Source organism: Desmodus rotundus, chromosome 12 (genome assembly GCF_022682495.2).
Source record: "Desmodus rotundus isolate HL8 chromosome 12, HLdesRot8A.1, whole genome shotgun sequence".
NCBI classification, from domain to species: Eukaryota; Metazoa; Chordata; class Mammalia; order Chiroptera; family Phyllostomidae; genus Desmodus; species Desmodus rotundus.
This window is the reverse complement of record NC_071398.1, coordinates 77,842,448-77,862,632: the sequence shown is the minus strand read 5'-3', so window position 1 is coordinate 77,862,632 and position 20,185 is coordinate 77,842,448. Positions and strand designations below refer to the sequence as shown.

At 54.9% G+C, this 20,185-nt stretch overlaps 1 protein-coding gene across 1 annotated transcript; it reads right to left on the bottom strand.

Moving 5' to 3' along the window:
* Window positions 1-1,429: 1,429 nt before the first annotated feature.
* Window positions 1,430-19,893, bottom strand: INSRR (insulin receptor related receptor). The gene is made up of 23 exons (XM_024571088.3): window positions 19,781-19,893; window positions 18,269-18,389; window positions 14,250-14,801; window positions 12,387-12,690; window positions 12,151-12,293; window positions 11,797-11,941; window positions 10,732-10,946; window positions 10,379-10,505; window positions 8,825-9,063; window positions 8,077-8,244; window positions 7,788-7,983; window positions 7,588-7,629; window positions 7,291-7,511; window positions 6,084-6,220; window positions 5,837-5,999; window positions 5,536-5,638; window positions 4,843-4,895; window positions 4,429-4,658; window positions 3,867-3,977; window positions 3,574-3,733; window positions 3,148-3,277; window positions 2,897-3,031; window positions 1,430-2,670 (listed from the first exon to the last, which is right to left on the bottom strand). The coding sequence occupies exons 2-23, from the start codon at window positions 18,351-18,353 to the stop codon at window positions 2,427-2,429; spliced, it is 3,903 nt and encodes a 1,300-aa protein (XP_024426856.2). The 5' UTR covers window positions 18,354-18,389; window positions 19,781-19,893; the 3' UTR covers window positions 1,430-2,426.
* Window positions 19,894-20,185: the final 292 nt, after the last annotated feature.

The window sequence follows — 20,185 nt, the reverse complement described above, 5'->3', positions numbered from 1 at the left end:
CTTGCTACTTTATTTAATCCAATTCTTTTCTAGGATATGGGTGGCAATAGAATTTGCATTTTAGCATCTCTACACCCTTCTCCAAAAAATTCTTCTTGGCCAGCCACTACCTCCTCAGCTTTGGAGATAGAGCACAGAGTTCTTCTGATGCTGTTTCCTTCTACCCAACCTCTTCCTTGAGCCTCTCCATATGTAGTTGATAAGCACTTCCTGTGAGTGCTGCCCAGCACAGTAGAGGTTAAGGGGACATGGGTGGTGAGGGGAGGGCTTGAACCCACAGCTGCCCTCTGGGTCTGTGCAAGTGCAGGGGTGCCTGTGTGCTCTGTGTGAATGTGTGGGTCTCAGACCTGGGGATTTTTGTGGAGTATCTCTTCCCTCTACCCTGCTGGACGCCTCTCTGAGACCAGCAACACAAAGGAGGAGAGAGCGATCTCCTCCACTCTTTTTTCTCTAAGCTGTGGTCCTGCCAGCAACCGTTAGGGGCCACTGTTGCTTCAGCCACCAATGTCAGGTGGGTCTGGCAGGGCAGGGGTTAGGGGGTGGAGGTTGGACAGGTAGTATTTGTTGCCCAACTTGACCCTGTCAGGGTAGTGTTTATGAGTTGTATTTGTTATCACTGACTCAGGCCCACTCCACTCAGGCTCTGCCTTAAGGAGTCTTATTTGCAGGGCAGCTGCTGGAGTGAGCAAATCTCAGGCTCCAGGTGTGTGACAGCCTATGGCAGCGCAAGCTATAGCCCTGAGGATCTGCATACAGAAATTGTTGGTACAGGATGCTAAAAAGCCCTGAGCCATGACCAGCCCCTTCCACCAAGGTTTCAAGTCATTCGTCTGAAGCTCTTTCCCTTCAAATGCACTGGCTTAAGAGCTGGGAAATGAACTCCCCTGTGCTCCTTCAACATGCCTCCAGGGCACCTCTGCTGGGGGAGGCAGGATAGAGTAACTGAGGGGTGCCAGACACATAGACACTGCTGTGATGCGTCTCCTGCCTTGATGGGGGACATCAAGCATGGACTGGTGATGTCCTCAAGGCCTTCCCCAACCCCGTGTTCTGCCCATTTCAAGTCTGTCCTGGGATATCGCAGGACATGTCTGCAAATGCAAACAGCAAGGGATGAATTCAAGATGAGGGGTCAGAATGTGTTGGCGAGACAGGGAGGCCAGATACAGGGTTCCCTGCTGGGTTCAGCCACTTCTGGCTGCCTGAGCTCAGATAATAGCAGGATGGTCCTGTTTCACTGCCATGGCAACCCTGGCTGCTCCGGTCCTCAGGAGGTGGTGTTTGACAGCAGCATATTCATGCTGTATAGTTGCCTCAGGGTCACCACCTCAAGTCTCCAAGGAGGAAAGGGGGAAGTTCATCCAGTGTTAATACCATAGAGATGAAGAAATAATGGGCTGCTGGGGACCAGGGTACAAATAGACATTGGCATTTATTGTGGCTTCCCCGGAGAGGACAGAGGAGGGAGCAGGAGTGAGGACAGGGAGGAAGTAAGCCTTTTAAGATTTATTTATTTTTAGAGCGAGGGGAAGGGAGGGAGAAAGAGAGGGAGAAACATTGATCACCTGTTGCCTCTCACCTGACCCCAACTGGGCAACTGGCCCATAACCCACACATGTGCCTTGACCGGGAATGAAACTGGTGATCTTTTGGTTCACAGGCTAATGCTCAATCCACTGAGCCACACCAGCCAGAGTGAAGCCATCCTTTTAAAACCTTCATAATCCAAGGGTATGAGGGAGATTGAGGGGATGAGACTGGGAGGGGTGAGGGGATTCACTCCAAGAGATACTCTGGGGGAAGAGGAGGGAGGAGCACCAAACTTGGAAATCCCTGGGATGGCAAAGGAGAGGAGGAAGTGAGGGCAAGCCCACAGACCAAGCTGGGAACCTGCTCACTGAGGGCCATGGGTGCTCCCACTCCACCTCGCATCTGAGGCAGAAGGTAGGAGGTGACACACAGTGGTGAGGACAGTCACATGGACACCCATTCACAGCAGCCCAAACATGGACAGAGAAGGTTCCAGTCCTGTTCTGGTTGCTTGTCTGGTTTCAAGTGTGTTGATGGCCCCAGGGGTCCACAAGAGACCTGGATGCTGAGGGAGGGGTTCTGCAGGCAATACCTCTGGAGTGCATAGGCCCTCTATTCTTAGCCTGAGTAGGGGCTCTTTGAGAGCCAGAACATCTAGTCCATGGCTTAACCACCACTCCTGCTGGGACCTTGTCTACCTTCTCAGGGAGAACGGAGGCTCCTGAGAAAATCTTATAGTGAGTCTGCTCTGCCCCCCAATCTTCCTTGCCCCTGCTCTCTGCCTCACTCGTGGCCACCCCATGCTCAGGGGTATGAAAGTCTGCACATCTCACAGCCACAAAGGTCCCTTCCTCTCTGCCCCTGGGAGGCCAATCAGTGAGGGAATGGGGTGCCCCTCAGTGCCCTGGACCCCCATTTTGAGGGCTGCAGTCTGAGGAAGCCCCTTTTGGGGTTGGTGGGGAGTTGGGCTCTGCATCAGTGGGCAGGAGGGAAGCTCGGGTCCCCCGGCACTCCGGGCTGTAATAGAAGGAAAGGAGGCGGAAGGAAGGGCGCAGCTCCTCCTGTATGCTGTCCAGGATGTGGGTGAAGGTTGGTCGCAAGCGCGGGTTCTGCTGCCAACAGCGGGTCATCAGCTCCTGCCTGGTGGGGTAGAAGGACAGGGTCAGAGGAGTCCACAGTCCCTGCATCTTATCCTCAGAGCATCAGTCAGTATAAGCAGGAGGGCACATTGTAGTGGGGACTTAGAATTGGGCTCAGAGCTGGGATCAGTGGAAGTAAAAGCATCAGAGGCAGTGAACCAGATGCTGGGCAGGGGATAGGTGTAGGCAGGGTAGGGATATGGAGGGGGCAGGCTGCGATGACTCACAGCTGAAGGGGACAGCTCTCTAGCTCCTCCAGGATCCCACCATCCATGACAAACTTGAGCACCTGCTCATTGGATAGACCCTGGTAGGGTTGTTCAGCCAGGGTCACGATCTCCCAGAGCACCACGCCGAAGGACCTGGAGGACACATAGGAGGGCCTGAGCCCAGCACCCTTCATAAGGGAGTGCACCCAGGCGTCACCCCAGACCCCACCTCCACATCCCCTGAGCCCTCTGCTCCAGCCAAGCCCCACCAGACATCCGAGTGGGTGGTAAAGATTCCATCTTTGAGGGACTCGGGGGCCATCCAGCGCACAGGCAGCAGCCCCTTCCCGCCCTTGCGGTAATAGTCTGTCTCATACACGTCTCGAGTCATCCCAAAGTCTGGAAAGTAAGGCGGTCAAGGTGTGGGGCAGCAGAGCCTACACTAGCTCCTGCCCCAGGAATACCTCTCCCAACCTCCTCCACCTCCAGAATCTCCAAGTATCCTGGAACGTGAGGGTTCTAAGTACACCAGAGGCTTTCTCATTCAAACCCCTCTGTACTCAGATGGGAGACTGAAATTCGGGGTGGGGGGCTACCAAGGAGAGCTGTGGGCCACACCTAAGTCCCCGGATGCCTAGCTTTGGGGGAATTGCTCTATTCTTCAGGTTGCCCCACCTGCCTGGCACCCTCTATACCCCCAATCTTGACAGTGAAGTCCTGGGACACCATGCAGTTTCGGGCTGCCAGGTCTCGATGCACAAACTTGTTGGCGGCAAGGTAGGCCATGCCATCCGCAATCTCACCGGCCATCTGGATCATATCTCCCAGTCCTGGCCTTGGGAGCCCAGGGTTGTTCTAGAGCCAGGAGAGGGGACTGGTGATGAAGGAACCTAGAGGCAGGACTCCTCACCAAGGATTAACCCCACAACTATGCCCGAGTCTTCTCTGACTCCCCAGCCCATTGGCTCGGAGTCTTCCCAGTCCTTACCTCCGCCTCCGGCCGCAAAGATCGAAGATGGCTCTTGAGGTCACCACGGGTCATTAACTCCATGATGACCAGAGTTGGCTGGCCCTGAGACACCACACCCAGGAGACGTACCTGGGATGGACAAAGAGCCTAGTTGCAGGTCCACCTAGCTCTCCTTGACCCACCAGGCCAAAATCTTGATCGGCTGTGACCACACTCTGACCCAGACACCAACCCTGACTCTAACACCAACCATCAGCATTAACTCTAATCCTGACCCAGCAATGACCCTGACCCTAACCTATGACCTTAATCATAGCTGATTATCATCCTAGTTTTTATGATTGGCCCAACTGTGACCTTGATCCCAATCCCAATCCAATAATGATCTGGACACTCAATATTGACCCCCAACCATGACCGATCTCAGCCCTAGCCATGATTCTACCATGGCCCTACCATGACCCTGGTTTGACTCTAACCCCAACCCTGACCTTTACCCTACCTAGAGCTTTGACCTCATCCCCAACCCTACTCCTCTTACCTAATTATGACCTTGACAATGCCACTGACCCTCCCTTACCACATGGTGACATTTGAATGCCTTCATGACAGAGGCTTCCTTGAGGAACTCAATGCGTTCTCGTGGGCTGGCCAGTTCATTCACTGTCTTCAGGGCCACGGGCGTGGTCTCCTCTCCAGCCTCAAGTCCTTGTGCCAGCCCTTCATATACCATCCCGAAGGAGCCTTGGCCCAGTTCCCGAATTATGGAGATCTGCTCCCGAGGCACCTCCCACTCGTCAGGGATATACACTGAGAGGAGGTGGGGGTCACAAGGCAAGGATACCACTGTCTGCCACTCCTCCACCCACTTCTCTCCTCCTCTGAATGGCTCAGGTTCCATGGCTGCCTGCTCCAAAAAGGTGTCCTGCAAGTTTGCCTCTCTTCCCCTCCCGTCTCTTTTCTACACCACCTGTCCACCCACCCCCAGACCTACTATCAGAGGCACTGAAGTACTCCGGATTCACAGAGGCATAGAGAGTGTTGTTTCTGCAATGAGAGGTGAGAGGGTCAGGCTGGAAGTGTCCTCAAGAGGGAAGGAGCAACACCAGAAGACAAGGAAGAGGGACAGTGCAAGGAGGAGGGCAGTTAAATACCCCTGGCCCTGATCAGCATGACCCTTGGGGAGCCCTGAGCACTCTCCAGGCTGGTCTTGGTCTTAGTCCCGGGACCTGGGATCTGACAGGCTGTGAATGCAGAGGAAAGGACTAGAGGGGCTCCTCCCCCTCAGCTAGTCCTTAGAACCCAACTAATCAAAGTCCTGCCCCCATTCCCCTCTTGTATTCAGCCTCAGCGGAGATCTGACATCCTGAGGTCTACTGCCTCTCCCTCTGCTATGGTAGGGCTAGCTTCATTAGTCCTCGGTCTGAGTGTGGTGACCCAGACAGAGAGGTTTCCCAGGATGTGGGACAGACTTTCATTGCTAAAACCAGGAAGTGCCAGGCAAACTGGGATGAGCTGGTCACGCTAACGGGAAGGTGCATCTTCCTCCATGCCAGCCTCAGGGGTGAGTTAGTGCTTCTAAGGAAGTCCTTTATGCCACCTCATCTACCACCTTCTGATTGCACTGACTTTATGCTAAGGGCTCAGGGAGAGAAGGGGGCTGGGAACCAGTGAGACCTGTCCTTACCTCTTCCTGCTGTAGAAGAAACCAAGGGCAGCAAGAATGAGCAGCATGAGCCCCACAGGGGTGACAGTGAGAAGGACGTGCAGCCCCCCAGAGTCTTCCTCCTCTGGTGGTCAGTCAGAGGACAGGAGCAGAGGGCAGCAAGGGAAGGGTCAAAGATGGAGAAGTGAGAGGGTAGAGGATACTTCTCTTTCCAAATGGAAGACTAGGATGGGGCAAGGGTGGGATGGAGGGGGTCTGTGGTTTTCACAATGGGAAATGTGGCTGGGGACCTGGGTAGGTCTGGGACAGAGGCTGTGTATACCTGAGCCAGGGATGTAAAAAGCAACACTTTCTGTCCAAGAGCCGTTGCCAGCCAGCGAGGTTGCCCGCACTCTGGCAGAGTAGTTCCCAGGGGGCAGCAGGGCCAGGTGGACACCCCCAAACTTGGCATATCGCAGGCGAGACACACACAGCACTGTGGCCTCCTGAGGACAACACAGAACAGGTGTTTGGGAAAAGGATAGAGGCATAAATTGGGGCTGGGTTAGGGGGTCTTCTGGAGTACCTACCTCTCCCAAGCGGCGGTACTTGATTTCATACTTGAGGATAAGTCCATTGGGGTCAGATGGCTCAAGCCAGTGCAGGAGGACACTGCTCTTGCTAGCTGCCTCCCAGGCCACCTTCCCTGGGATACTATCAGCCTCTCCTGTGGGAGAGGGCATCAGACAGCCCAGCCACAAGTATAGTCACGAGCCACATAGTGATGTTTCTGTCAATAATGGACTGCATATACGATGATGGTCCCATAAGATTATAATGGAGCTGGAAAATTCCTATCACCTAGTGGCTTCATACCTGTCCTAACATCATAGCACAGTGCATTACTCACATGTTTGTGGGGATGTTGGTATAAACAAACCTACTATGCTGCCTGTGTATAAAAGCACAGCACAGCCCCGGCTGGTGTGGCTCAGTGGATTGAGTGCCGGCCTGTGAACCAAAGGGTCCATGGTTCGATTCCCAGTCCGGGCACAAGCCTGGGTTACAGGCCAGGTCCCCAGTAGGGGGTGCACAAGAGGCAACCACACATTGATATTTCTCTCCCTCTCTTTCTCCCTCCCTTCCTCTCTCTCTAAAAATAAATAAATGAATCTTTTAAAAAAAAGTATAGCACATACAATTATGTACAGTACACAATACTCGATAATAATAAACACTGTTACTGGTGTATGTATTTACTTTAATATACTTTCTGTAGTTACTTTAGAGTGTACCCTTTCTACTTTTAAAAAAAAGTTTGCTGCGAAATAGTATGTGGTGTTATGGGAGCAGCCTCATGCATCTCGAGTGTTAACTGTGTTTAATCTCGTGTTGTTTGTACAGTGATGCTGTACAGGTTTGTAGCATAGGAACAATGGGCTCTATGCCATATAGGCTATGTGTTTGGTAGTCTACACCACGTAGGCTTGTGTGAGTGAATTCTACGAGGGTCATACAACAATGGAGTGGCCTAACCACATGTGTCTCAGAATAAATGCTCTCTCAGAACAAATGCCCGTTGTTAATCAGTGAATGACTATTTCCTCCTACCGTCAAATCAAACCCAAGGGGGCTAAACAGGAAGGTTTGAAGACACTCTAGGATTATGGGGACTGGGAGGGGCGAGGAAAGCGAGGCCCTGGGGTTAGCTGTAGATCAGACTCGCTAGTTGGAGCAATAGTTGGATAGAGTGCTTGGGGCTGGTGGTGGGTGTAGAAAGTGGGGTGGGTTACTTACTATGAGGCATGGTGCGCGCAAAAACGAAGGTGGCAGCGCTGCAGCCCACTTTGTGCGCCGCGTGGTTGCAGGCATGGATGTCGATCCGATATTCTGTAAAGTGGCGCAAGCCACTCAACACCGCTCGCTCCCGGGGTACTTTGTCCTCCTGGATCTCGAAATCTGAGTTGTTTCCCTTGAGTCGGAGGGCTGCTGCGGCTCGGCTGTGCCTCCCAGAATCCCTGGGGAAGGTGCGAGTCAGAGCCAAGCTCTCCCACCCCAGCCACACCCCTCAGCATTGGCTCCGCCCCTGCTCACCTTTGAGGGCTCTTATTGATGGACGTCACCTTCCAAGGGGACCTGGGGAGACCAGGGAGGGCCTCGTCACGCCCACACGGAACTGCCCCTGGCAGCGGCGCCCCGCCTCCAAACCCACCCACAACAAACCACCCTCTCAGCAAGACACGCCCCTTACAGGCCCCGCCCACTAGGCCCGCCCGGCCCCGGCGGCGTCGCACTTCGGAATAGTGATCGCGTTGTGCAGGAAGTTTTCAAACTTCTTTTGGAACGAGGCCTCTTGAGCCTCCAGCGGTGGCAAGACCTGTCCCGGAGGTGGGTGCTGGCAAGGGCAGCAGCCGGGCTCCATCTCCGTCTCTAGTTCCCCGTCTTCGCGGTCGAAACGTGGGTCGTTGTTGCTGGTGGGCAGCCGCAGGCCTGGCGCGTCAGCAGGGAGGGAAGTAATTAGACTGACAGCACCCGTGGCCTGGTTTGCCAACCCTTCCCGCCCAAGCCTCATCCCCTGCGCACCGCGGTGGCAGTAGTCATTGAGGTAGAGGTCGCTGTCCTCTGCCAGACGCTGCCACAGCACTAGGTAGTAGGTGATGTTCCCGTTGCGTTGAGTCGGTGGCTTCCAGCGCACCAGCAGGTGGGAGGAGGAATTGGACGTGGAGATGACATCTTGGGGAACAGTGGGCGCTGGGGGAGTGAGTAGGGTACAACTGAAAAGCTGCAGATCCCTTTTCAAATACTGTCTGGTCATGGGCCCCTCTCTGAGTCCAGCCCCACTTGCCCCAAGCAATAGGTGACTCTCAATCTCCTCTTCCTAGAACTGAGCATTTTGTCCTTCCCATGTCTTCCAAAGGCCCTTGATTTGCCTCAGTTATTCCCCCTGCACTCTCCCACCCACAGTCTCCCTAGGATCTAGGTGAATGACCCCTATTCTTTTTTTTTAAATTTTATTTATTGATTTGAGAGAGAGAGAGAGAGTCATTGATTTGTTGTTTCACTTATTTATGCATTCATTGGCCAATTCTTGTATGTACCCTGACCAGGGATTAAACCCACAGCCTTGGTGTATTGGGATGGTGCTCTAACCAACTCAGCTGAGCTACCCGGCCAGGGCCTGCCCCCTATTCTTTCTAGGATTCAAGCATCTGGCCCCCCAGCCTCTATTGGTCAGGTGTTCAGTGACCCAGCACCTCTATTTATGGTGTGTGGGTTCCCCCATTCTCACTAGGACCCAGACATCTAGCTTCTGCTTCCTCCAAAGGCCTACCTGCAGGAAGAGTTTGGAGGTAGATGATGGGGCTCTGGGCTCCTTGGTGGGGGCTTTCCTCAGCAGTGGTCAGTGTGATGGCCCGCACAAACACTGCATACTGTGTCCAGGGCTTGAGGGGTGCTAGGGTCACCCCTGGCTCCTGGTTGCGGCTTAGGGGGAGCTCCACATCTAGCAGGTTCCAGCTCTGCGTCCCACAGGCATCTGGACCTATGTGCTCCGTGGCATTCTGGAATGGACTGAATACCCCACCCCAAGTTTCTAGGAGCCCCTCCTCTCTGAATCACCCCAAGAATGTCATTGTCATTCTTCCAGTATTCATGAGGGCATCCAGAAGCAGATATGGGTTCACCCTTTGGGGTAGCTGCCTTGTGGCATGACTCCCTGAATGGGTCTGCTCAGAGCTGGACCTGAGGCAGGATCCACAGTATGTCTCTGGGGGGCACAGCCACACCCACACTGCAAGGCAGTGGTGGTAGGGAGCTTCCCGAAGGGCCTCTATGATACTCTGCTCTTTGAGTCCAGAAGCAGCTGTATACAGTTGTGCAGATTGTGAGCTGCACAAGCCAGGGGTGCCATTGACATTGCAATCCATGTTAGTGCCCTCAAAGTATGGTTCAGGGACCAGAAGGTTCAGTATTACCTGGGAGCTTGTTAGAAATGCAGTTTCACGGGCCTTACCCAGAGCTAACTGAATCAGAATCTGTGGGGGTGGGGCCCAGGAAACTGTATTTAATAAACTCTGCAGCTCCCCCAGCTGGAGACCTTCACCTACTACTGAGGCCTAGGAGAACCCTGGCCATTTGAGCAGGCCTGCGACCATTGACTTCCCTCCCTTCCTCCCAGGCCGAGAAGGAAGTGCTACTGAGCAACTGAGACCTCTCAATTTTAATTCACAGGAAATGCTTCCAAGCCTGGTGGCTCCCATCCTCTCTACCATAGGAGGGGGATTTCTCCTCACAGCCTGCCCTCTCAGCCTGCCCGCCCAAATCAGTCTCCCTCCTCTAAGGATGTCTATTTTTGATTCCTAGCCATGCTTTTGGAGAAGTCCTTCCTCTGGTCAAGCACTATGCCTACTGCTTTGGTCAGTATGCTCTCTCCAGATCAAAGAGCAGCTTGTCTTTGGCTGTCCCTGCTTCCTTCCTTCGTCAGGCTTTGATGAAATGCTGCTGGTCAAGCTGCACGTAAAACTGGCCGAATTAGTGGGTACTCCTCAGACCGTTGCTGGGGCAGGAGCATGCGGTCAGTACAGATATTAGCATAGTGAATTGAAGTTTAATTATCCAAGCCTTCCCAGCGGGGCGCCTCTCCCAGGCTCTCAGAAGTCCTGACTGCCCTCTCCATTTCACTGGATGAGATCGAGCCACAGAGGGATGAAGGTGAGAGGTGAGAGCCAGACGTGGGCCCTACAGGGAGTGCGACTTGGGGATCCTGGCTTTCTGACTGCCCAAAGCCCCGCGCTGGTCTGCTGCCTTGGGTGGTGGTTACCTCGCCCCCGGCCCGCCCCGCCCCGGTTTGGGCGCAGCCCGGCCCCGGCTCTGAAGGGGTACTCACGACTCCTTGTAGTACACAATGAAACTGAGTAGGTCGCGAGCCTCCAGCGGCTCGTAGCGCTCCCAGCGCAGTAAGATGCGGTCGGCCTCCGTCACATTGGACACGAAGCGCAGGGTGCGAGTCTGACCTGGGCGGGGCGAGGGGCGCACACCTACCCTCAACAGCGCTGGGCCTCCGCTGGAGCCGACTACTTCCAAGCCCGACTTTGACCCCACACCATTCCACCCCCAACGCAGCCTCTGAAGAGAAGTTACCACATTGTCCCCTCCAAGAGGCCCCTTCCACCTGGCTGCGCGCGTGTGTGTATCTCGGGGTCCTGTGCTCCCCCCTCAGGGTTGGGGTTGGGGCCTCACAGGCGGCGCGGTCTCCGTTGGTGCGGGGGTTGATTTCCGCCTTGTTTTGCCGTCCTCGAGTGCCGGTCACCTGCTCCAAGTGGTAAATGTGTTCCAAGCAGAGGCGCGGGTTGAAGGCGAAGTAGATCTTGCCCACGGGAATACTGAGCCCCACAGCCACCCAGGAGCCCAGCTGCTGTAGGTTCTGGTTGTCCAGCACGTACAGAGTGTAGTTCCTGAGGGCCAGAGGAGACCTTGTTTCCAACAGGGGATGGGGGCAGGAGGGGAGAAAGTGCCTTATGGGCTCCTCTTGGAAAGGCTGTGTTGGGGGCATAGGGGAAGCGGGGCCCTCAGCCACCCACTCTCAGCAGGAGGTATTCATACACACCCACTCCGTGTCGCTGACCAGGAGTCACCCACACTCTGTCTCTTCCTCATCTGTGAAATGGGGTCAGCAGTTTCTCTGTCTCCCTCCTTCCCTAACATTACATTGACTGAGCGCCTGCTCTGTGTCAGGCTAAGGAGTGGTCCTCAGCGTGGGGCTACGCCTCTCCAGCTGGAGTGTGGTCAGCCGGGGGTACATGGCAACATGCCAGGAAACATGAGAAACCACTTGGCTGGACGGTAATTTAAAACATTTTCTTTATTTTGAAAAATCCTGGCTACATCAAGGATAGGCCTTCACTGGTAGGTGGTGGGAATGGGTTTCAAACCCAGGCAGTCTTTTTCTGCAGCTGAGAGGACCAGATAACAATTATAGCCAACCTACGGAGAGTTGTATGTAACTACACTTTATATAGTACGCGCTGTGTTCCAGGCATCGTTTTAAGAGCTTTAACCTAACAACTTAAGTAATTGTCACAACAGTCCTAAGAAATAAGCAGTGTTTATATTAACCCCATTTAACAGATGAGAAAATTGAGGACCAGATTAAGTAACCTACCCAGAGTCACACAGCTAGTGAGTAGCAGAGCTGGCTCCAGAGCTCATGTTCTTCACTACTTTGGGAGTTTAGGGGAGAAGATGGGATACAGGGAGAAGATGGGATACAGGGAGCTGGTCAGAGACCTGTTTCTGACCCCTTACCCATCCACCATGGAGTCTCCCCGGATTAGTTTGAGGTTCTTGAAAAAGTCCAGGGACACGAGGGCAAAGGAGTGCTTGATTTTGAGGAAGCCAGTGATGGTCTCTACCAGCCCCAGGCTGTGCTGCAGCTCCTGCTCCAGATTGTCTGGGGAGGGGGGAAGACAGGGATGGAGCAAGGGCAGGAAAGTGGTGGGTCCACAGGGCAGGGGGCTAAATGGGGTCCCGGATAGGGGGTCCTCAGGCTGGAACCCAGGGTAATAGGAAGTGGTGCTTTAGCTGGGCCACTGGAAGGGGCATGGCAGGGAGGAAGGGTATGGCCAGGAAGAGGGGTATGGCCCGAGGGAAGGTACTAACAGCCCTGGCGAAGATTGAGGATGAGGCTCCCCTCCACGTGGGTGCAGCCCACCAGATCTTGTGCCACCTGGATGGAGTCGATAGTCTTGGTGCCAACTTTGCACTTTTTGGGGCACAGCCCCTCACACTTGTGGCAGAATATGCTGGTAGGGGCAAGCAGAGAGTGTGGCATGAGCCCTGGACCAGGGTGGGCCTTCTCACTACTCAAGGGTGCTCCCCACCCACCCTACACTCACCTACTGCCATTACGGGTGAAGCCCGGAGGGCACTGGGCCAGGCAACTGCCCTGGTGGATACCAAAGGTAGAGGCATGGCTGGGCACAGAGTGCAGGCGGGCACAGAGCTCAGCTGTGACACAGCGCCACGACTCATGCTGGTAGGTGCCTACAGGGCAGGCCTGGTGGCAGGCGCCCTGGAAGTAGAAGTGGCGGCAGGCGACGCAGGCTCGGGGGTCATCTGGTTGGCTGCAGCCCCCCAAGCATTCTATGTGGCAGCACTCCCCCCCAGCTGTACAGGCCAGGCCATGGGGACACGGGCACACTGTGGGCAGAGTGCTGTACAGTGAGGCTGTATCCAGGCTTCCTTGGCCCTGGCCCTACCCGCTCCTGGGGTGACACTAGTCTGAACCCAAACCCCTCCAATTCATATAACACTGGCTGCTGACTCTTCCTCAGACAGGGGCTCTTGAGGACTAGGGCCATGGCCCCTTCCGGGGGCTCCCAACTTCCCACAGTGTCCAGTCAAGGGTGTCAGAACTCAGGACACAGCAGTGACCTTGTCCATCAGGACTGCTGCTCCCTCACCTGCTGTCCTGTCTAGGCCTGGTGCCCAGATCATTGTTGGGCATGGTGCCAGGGTGAACCAGCCAGCTTTTCCTGAGCAGCTAGGCCTCGGGCAAGGTGGGCCTGGGAGTGTGTGGAAGGAGGGGCCACCACTGGTCATCTTACCCTTGCCCCTGTCCATAACTCCTCCCTCTTCAGCTCTCTACCCTGGGCAGGAGGCAGCCCCAAGCGATAGTGGGTGGGGCTGGGGCTGGGGAACCAATGGCCTGGGAACTCTGCACAGTGGCAGCTGGCTGTCTATGGGAGCATGCACGGGGTGGGGGTCAGCCAGGGCATGTTGACACTATACACGAGAGGGGACAGGAGAGAGGACGTGCAGCAGCTGTGTTTACAGCCAACAGGGAGGCACCAGGGAGGTGAGGCGGAGAGGATACAGTAGGGATCTGGTTACTCTTCTGTCCTGATGCTGAGGGGTGAGGGGAGCTGACCTTCAGGAGCTGTGCGGAAAGAGCCCTAGTTTGGGGGACCCCAGATCTACTCCCACACTCTGAAAGGTCTTCCCTCCCCTAGAACTTTCAATTCCTTCTCCTCCCACCATTCCCTCCTTACCCCACACCTCCTTCCTTTGGTTTCCTCTCCATGCACCCTACTTCCTAAAGCAGATCCCACCTCACAGATTTGTCCTTTCCTGTCCTGTCCTTTATGTGTCGCCTTCCCTTTCCTTCTTCTACCCAGTTCCCAACCTCCCCACGACGATAGGGCCAGCCTATCTTGGGTCGCCTGCGCTGTGGTTACTTCCATCAGGAGCAGAACCGCTCTCGCAGCCTAGGCCCTGCGCCAGCGCTTTACAGAATAGCTCATTCCCCATAATGACCCTGTTCCCTTTTACAGTAAGGAAACTGAGGCACAGAGAGGCTAAAATAACATAGCCGGTAAGTAGTAGGGCTGGGATTCATCCCTGGGCCACCTGGCTTTGTGCTTTACCATTGCCCCGTACCGCTTCTTGTGCGCTGTCTTGTATCCGTTCATGCCTCGCCTTCCTCCCGTGCCAGCCCTGCACCTGTCCTTTACTTTCTCCATTGCTACCTGATGCCATCTTGTACCTATATCTTGACTACCTTATGCCACATCAGTTACTTGACTTTTCTGAGACTTAATTTCCTTATCTGCAAAACAATAGTACTTGTCTCATAGGATGACTGAGAATTAAAAACAGAAACAACAGAGGCTGCAGAGCAGTGACCCACACCATCCTGTGGCTGCCCACCTGACCCGGCTCTCCCTGTGCCCCCAGTCATGTTCTGTGCCAGTGCTCACCTCTCTGGCAGTGGCTGGAGGTCCAGCACCTGTAGTCCGTGCGCCCGCTGAAGGTGGTCCTGGCACAGGGCTCGCCAGTGGCGCCCAGCACACCAGGACACACGTCAGCACACTCCTCACCCAGCTTGTTGCCCACAATGTGGTTGGCGCCAGGTGAAGGCTGCAGCAGGCCCCAGTCAATGGTGGAGAGGTGGCAGAGCTCCTGGTTCTTCTCCACACGCACGGCCCCACGCAGCACAGCCCCTAGTGCTGGCAGCCCCACGTCGCGCAGGTGTGGCATCTCAAAGATGACTAGCGCGTAGCCCAGGAAGAGGTGGGCACCGCGTATGACTGCTAGGTTGGGGAAGAGGTCACGCAGGCTCTCCAGACCATAGACGCGGAATAGCAGCAGGTACTCGGTGACTTGAGTGAGGCGTGGGAAGCTGAGGCCATGGAAGTCCTCGCCGGTGGCCGTGAACATGAGCAGGATCTGTAGGTGGCCTTCCACCACGCTGCAGTTCTCCAGTCGCCGCAGCTCTGCCGCCTCTGAGCGGATATCCAGACTGGGGCACACTGCGGGCACAAGTGGCCAGCAGTGGTCAGTGCAGTGGGGGCCAAGCACTTCATCCTACCGCAGCAGCTTTGGAGGAGGGGTACCACACTGTAAGTGGGACATGGAGTGGGAACCAGGCCCTGCTACAGGTATGGGGTGCCCTCTTCTCGGAGCCTCAGAGGCCTCTTTGGCAGCTTGAGGGGGCTCTGCCAGATGAGCAGCTGAGCCCCCTAAACCCACTTCCCCTTTTCCATTGGTTGCCACTTTATTTTTGCAGTCAGACTCCAGATCTAAAGCCATCCTGACTCTTCTTTCTCCCATGCCCACAGCTTGTGGGCTGTCTTTAAAATACACCCAGAATCCAGCCCCTGGTCACCACCTCCACTGATTTCACTGTCATCTTCTGGATTTACAGTAGTAGCCTCCCAAATGGTCATTTCACTTCCACCCTGTCCCCTCTTCAGTCTGTTCTCCACTCTGTAGCCAGAGTGAGCTTCTCAAAACACAAGTTGGACCACATTCCTCCACTGCTCAAAACATCCCAATGGTCCCCATCTCACTGATCAAAAGCCAAGGTCATTAACGGCCTATCAGGCCTATCAGCAGAGGCTGCTTCTCTGCCGACATCCCCTTTCTTTTTCTTCTTCAGCCACATTGACCTCAGACAAGCTAGCCAAGTTTCTGTTTTGGGGTATTTGTACTTTCTGTTGTTCCCTTGGGCTAGAAACTCTTCTCTCTAAATGGCTTCTTTACCCTCTTTAAGTCTTTGCTCAAATGTCACCTCAGTGAGACCTCTGACCATTTTATTTAAAATTGTGATAATCCCTATCCCTTTCCTACTTTATTTTTTTCCATAATTCTTAACACTGGCTCATATATAATTTATTCATTTTGTGTACGTTAAGCTCCAGAAGGTAGGGATCTCTGGATCACAGCAATAATCTTTGCTGTGTCCTTGGTGCCTGCTATAGTGCCTGGCACAAACCTGGCACTTAATAAATATTTGATGAGTGAATGAATGAATCCTGTGGCTGCGAATCCGTAGTCTGAGCTTCATACACTCTACTTCTCTCCCAGACCTAAGGGAGCTAGACACTTGGTCTCTGCATTTGTTTACTTTCGAAGGGACATTCCATGGCTCTTGATTGCCAAAAGTTCAAGTTTAAATTCCTCAGCCTGACATTCAGGAGTTGATAAACTGGTCCCCACTAATATCTATAACCTCAGAAGGTTCCCCACCCTGGTAACACCAGCAGCTCTTGTCCTGTAAGCTCAGGTCAAGCCCCCCCCCCGCTTCTCTAACACTCTGACCCTGAGTTAATCACTTCCCCTTCAGGCTCAGCAGCACTTAGTCCAGCACCCATCCGAGAACAGCTGGGGCACTGCCTCAACATTGCTGTCTATATCTCTATCACCCCCTCCAAGAAGGAAATCTTCTGAGGGCAGGGCCCTTGTTAGCTCTGCATCCCCCCATGGTACCCTGTTCAGGGCTGGAACCACTGGGCACTCCAGGGCCATGGGTTGAATTGATGAGCATCTAGATCCTAAGTGCACTCCTTGGGGATCCTGATATGTCTGGCTTCTCCAGGGCATCAGCCCCACTTCCCTTTCTCTCCCCGAGGCACCTAGGACCACTCCCCTAAGTGGGCTACCTGGTCCCTGCACTCACTTGCTCTCAAGCATATTTCCCATGGCTCCCCATTCAGGAAGATTCAATTCTGAATTCTTCCACTTGCCATTCAAGTCCTGCTAACCTCTCCAGCCTCTATTCTCTCCCTTCCTACCTAAGCCCTCGGCAGCATCGCATGTGTCACATACCCAGGCCCATCCCCTAATGGTTTAAAGTGAGGTGGGCAGGCAAGGCTGGCTCCCTGGAACTTACTTCACACTTCTTGTTGTCATTAATGGCCCCTGGGCTTGACTCTGCCCAGCAACTCTGTTTGAGTGTTTGCGTGTGAGCACATGCAGGTACACACACACAAAAGAGAGGAGAATGAGAAAACACTTCTAGCCCCTCCAGGCGAAGGCCAATCAAGCCCTTTGAAGCAGATGGGAGGTTCTGTCAGGTGCCCAATACCACTTCCCATCATGCCTCCTGCCTCTCTAGGGCTCCCCTGATGGGAGTCATTTGGAAGAATAAATCTCCGACCTTTACAGATTAACCCCTGCCTGCTTTCCCCTTAGGACATGGCCCTGTGCAGAGCTGCATTGGGAATGGGACATCTGGGTCCCCTGACCATACACCAACCCCTCCATCCCCCGAGGGACGTGCTTCTGTCCTTACAACCATGATTCTGGCTGGCATCTTCTGTGCCCAGTCCTGGCACTGCAGTGGAGGAGAGGAAGCAGTGCAAGGGAGGGGCTCTGCCTTGAAGGCAGTGCCTCTGTGACTAGCACTCTTCAGGGACCCCCTACCCCAACCCATTTGCATCATTCTTGTCTATGTAGGAAGGGAAGACTGCGCCCTGCCCCAGGAAGCCCCCAGTCTGAGGACCTCAGGCAGGCACCAAGCACTGGATTCCTGAGCCCCTTAGTCAGAAAGGGAAGGGTGTGTTTGGGGAAAGGAACATCTCCTAATCCTTCCCCTTTTGAATCCTCCACCCTCAGCTTTTTTCCTCTCTAGCGAAGTCCCCAGCATCCCCATGAGCGCCACTTAGTCTATATGGTCCCACCCACCCTCAAACCCTACACTTGAGGACTGTCTAGCCTGGGGCACTAATAAAAAAGCAGTACCACCACCACCCCTGCCCCCACCACCCTGGCCGAGTGGCTCAGTTGGTTGAAGCGTCATCCCTGTACACCAAAAAGGTTGTGAGTTCGACTCCTGGTCAGGGCACATACTAGGTCTCAGGTTCAGTTGGTTGGGGCATGTACAGGAGGCAAAGGATTAATGTTTCTCTCTCGCTCTCTCCCTCTCTCTTTAAAGTCAATAAACATATCCTCAGGTGAGGATTTTTTTAAAAAACAGCCCCCACCTCAGTGAATGGGCCCTAAGATGGGGAGCATGGACAGGGCCCTGGAGGCAGGAGCTCAGGACCCCAGTCTAGCTTTACCTGTCAATTTCCTGAGCCTTAGTTTCCTGTCTGCACAGTGAGTTCAGTCACTTAACTGTGCCTAGTTCTCAGCTACCCATTCCTTTCCTGCCCGTTTCCCATTCACACGCCCTGGAAATGCTTTCTAAGACTCTCCTCCCTCATTTTGGTTCTCATTCAAGCTCTACTGGGATCAAGGTTTCACAAAGCAGGATGGAGGGCATCTATTCATCTCTCTGTTTCAGAGTCCTTCTCGCCTCCCAGAGAACTGAGAGGAAAACACCCTCATGTAGGGAACGAACTGCTCTTCCAGGTGGGAAGTCCTTCTGTGAGCTAACCCCCACACTCACAATGCAGTAGCTAAATAGAAGTGCTCTGGCTGGAAACTCAGTTGTTTGGCCTTCCAGCTGGCTGGGAGGGAGATGGGGCTCCAGGAGACAGTACCAGGAACTCACCCTCTAGTGTGTCCAGGCCAAATCCCAAGGACAGGTGGATCACAAGCAGACATGCCACCCGTGGCCACAGTCTGGGCACTACCATTGCCCCAGTCCTTACTCCTCTCCAGATGGACAGGCCCTAAGGGACACAGACACAGGCTTCGGAGGGGAAGGCAAGGTCTGAGACCAAGCCACAAGGAGTCCCACACAGATATGGCAGGAGACAGAACAAAGGAATGACAGGCAGCCACTGGACACAGTGACAGGCAGCTAGAGACAGAGACTCAGCGTGAAGCCAGAGACAGAGAGATGAGGACAGAGATACAGGCAGCAACCGGAAGACTCAGAGAGACGCCCCAGGGGGAGAAAGTCACACAGGGTGCAGAGCAAAAAGGGTCCAAGAGGCCAGCCGGCCCCAAGGGGGAGAGAAACCCGGAGAGCTTGCCGTGCCACGGAGAGTAGCGGGAGTCCCGGGGCACTCGGGAGGGTCTTTCCGGATCTCCAGGGGCGCTTTATGCTCCCAAGCGCCCGCCGGCCCCGCTGGCTGCGGTGTCTCCCGCGGCGCACACTGGGGCTCCCGCCCTCCCCGCCCCCAGTCCAAACGGATTGGTTTGCCGGGACCTCTCGGTTCTCTCCGCCCCACCCGCCAAGCCAAAATATTTAGCCTGACAACTGAGAGGGGACAGGTCTGTTGGGGAAATAAGGCCAACATACAGGGGGGTAGTAGGCCAAGAACTGGGCTCCCCTGGCCCCGCCCTGCGGACTTTCCTCGCGCTGGGCGGCCCAGCCCGAGGAGCGCCCCGAGCAGCCCAGCCGCGTTCCCTGGGTTCTGCCACCGTGCATCGACACCTGCAGGGTAACTTCGGGCAGCCAAGACCTGGCGGGAATGTGCATTGTGTTTCCTGAATATTTAAGCCCTTGGTCTGCCCAAACCCCTCAGCTTCGCCGGAGGCCTCCACGTTCGCTTTGGGGTGCGAGGCTCCGTCCCAGTCAAGTCCCTCGGTTGTAACTAGGAAGCCGTTGGAGAGGGCGATCACCCTGTGGGGCCCTGCCTCTGTCATTGCCTTCCTGAATTCAGTCTGCTGGGCTGGCTTGGTCTTTCCGTTTGTCCCTGCCTCAGGGAGTGGGGGTGAAGGGTGGAAGTAGGGGCGGCAGCTATTTGTGCTGGGGCCCCGGGGGATCAGAGAGCCGCGCGTCGCTCTCTCCCCGGAGCCCTTGTCTGCACCCTCGACCTCAGTTTCTCCTCCAGGACTCCTTCTTCCTCCTCCTCTCCCTGCTTGAGGCGAAGAGGCTTTTGCAGCTACGAAGGCCCACGAGGTGTCGGGGCCGGGGACATGCCCTGTGGCGCCCTAGGTGCTGGAGATCCTGGGGCTTTCCGGGTGTGCGGCCTCCTAGGACTAACCCGTACCCAACTCCACCCGCCGGCCGCTCCCGCGTCCAAGGAGCTAAGAGAAGATCTATTAATTTCTCCGTGCAGAAATCGATGCTCTTGTCAGGGAGGCGATCGATGCCCGCCCAACTTGGACTTACCCGGCCGGGTGGCCAACGCTAGCTGGCCTTGGGTCGAGGGCTGATGCTGGGGTCCGAGGCGCAGCTCAGTGGGCGCCGCAGGCCGCGTCCCCACCCACCCAACTCTGGCGGAGCTCACACCTTTGCGAGCGGGCGTTTTGCGCCACCCTGTGGTCTCTGCTGGAAGTTGGAGTCTAGGCCCTTCTCCCGCTTTTCGGGCGACAATTTCCCTTTTCTCTGACTAGATTTTTCCTCCTCTAGGTGCTGCGTTTGGTCTCTTTTGGGTCCCTTCCCTCTTCTTCCTAAAGTTTAGAGAGCATTTCACCTAATTTACCCCAAGTGACATTGCGCACTCCCACAAGCAAGTGCGCCGTGAGGAATGAGATCTGAGGCCGGAGACTGGCTAGTACGACTGGACGGCAATCT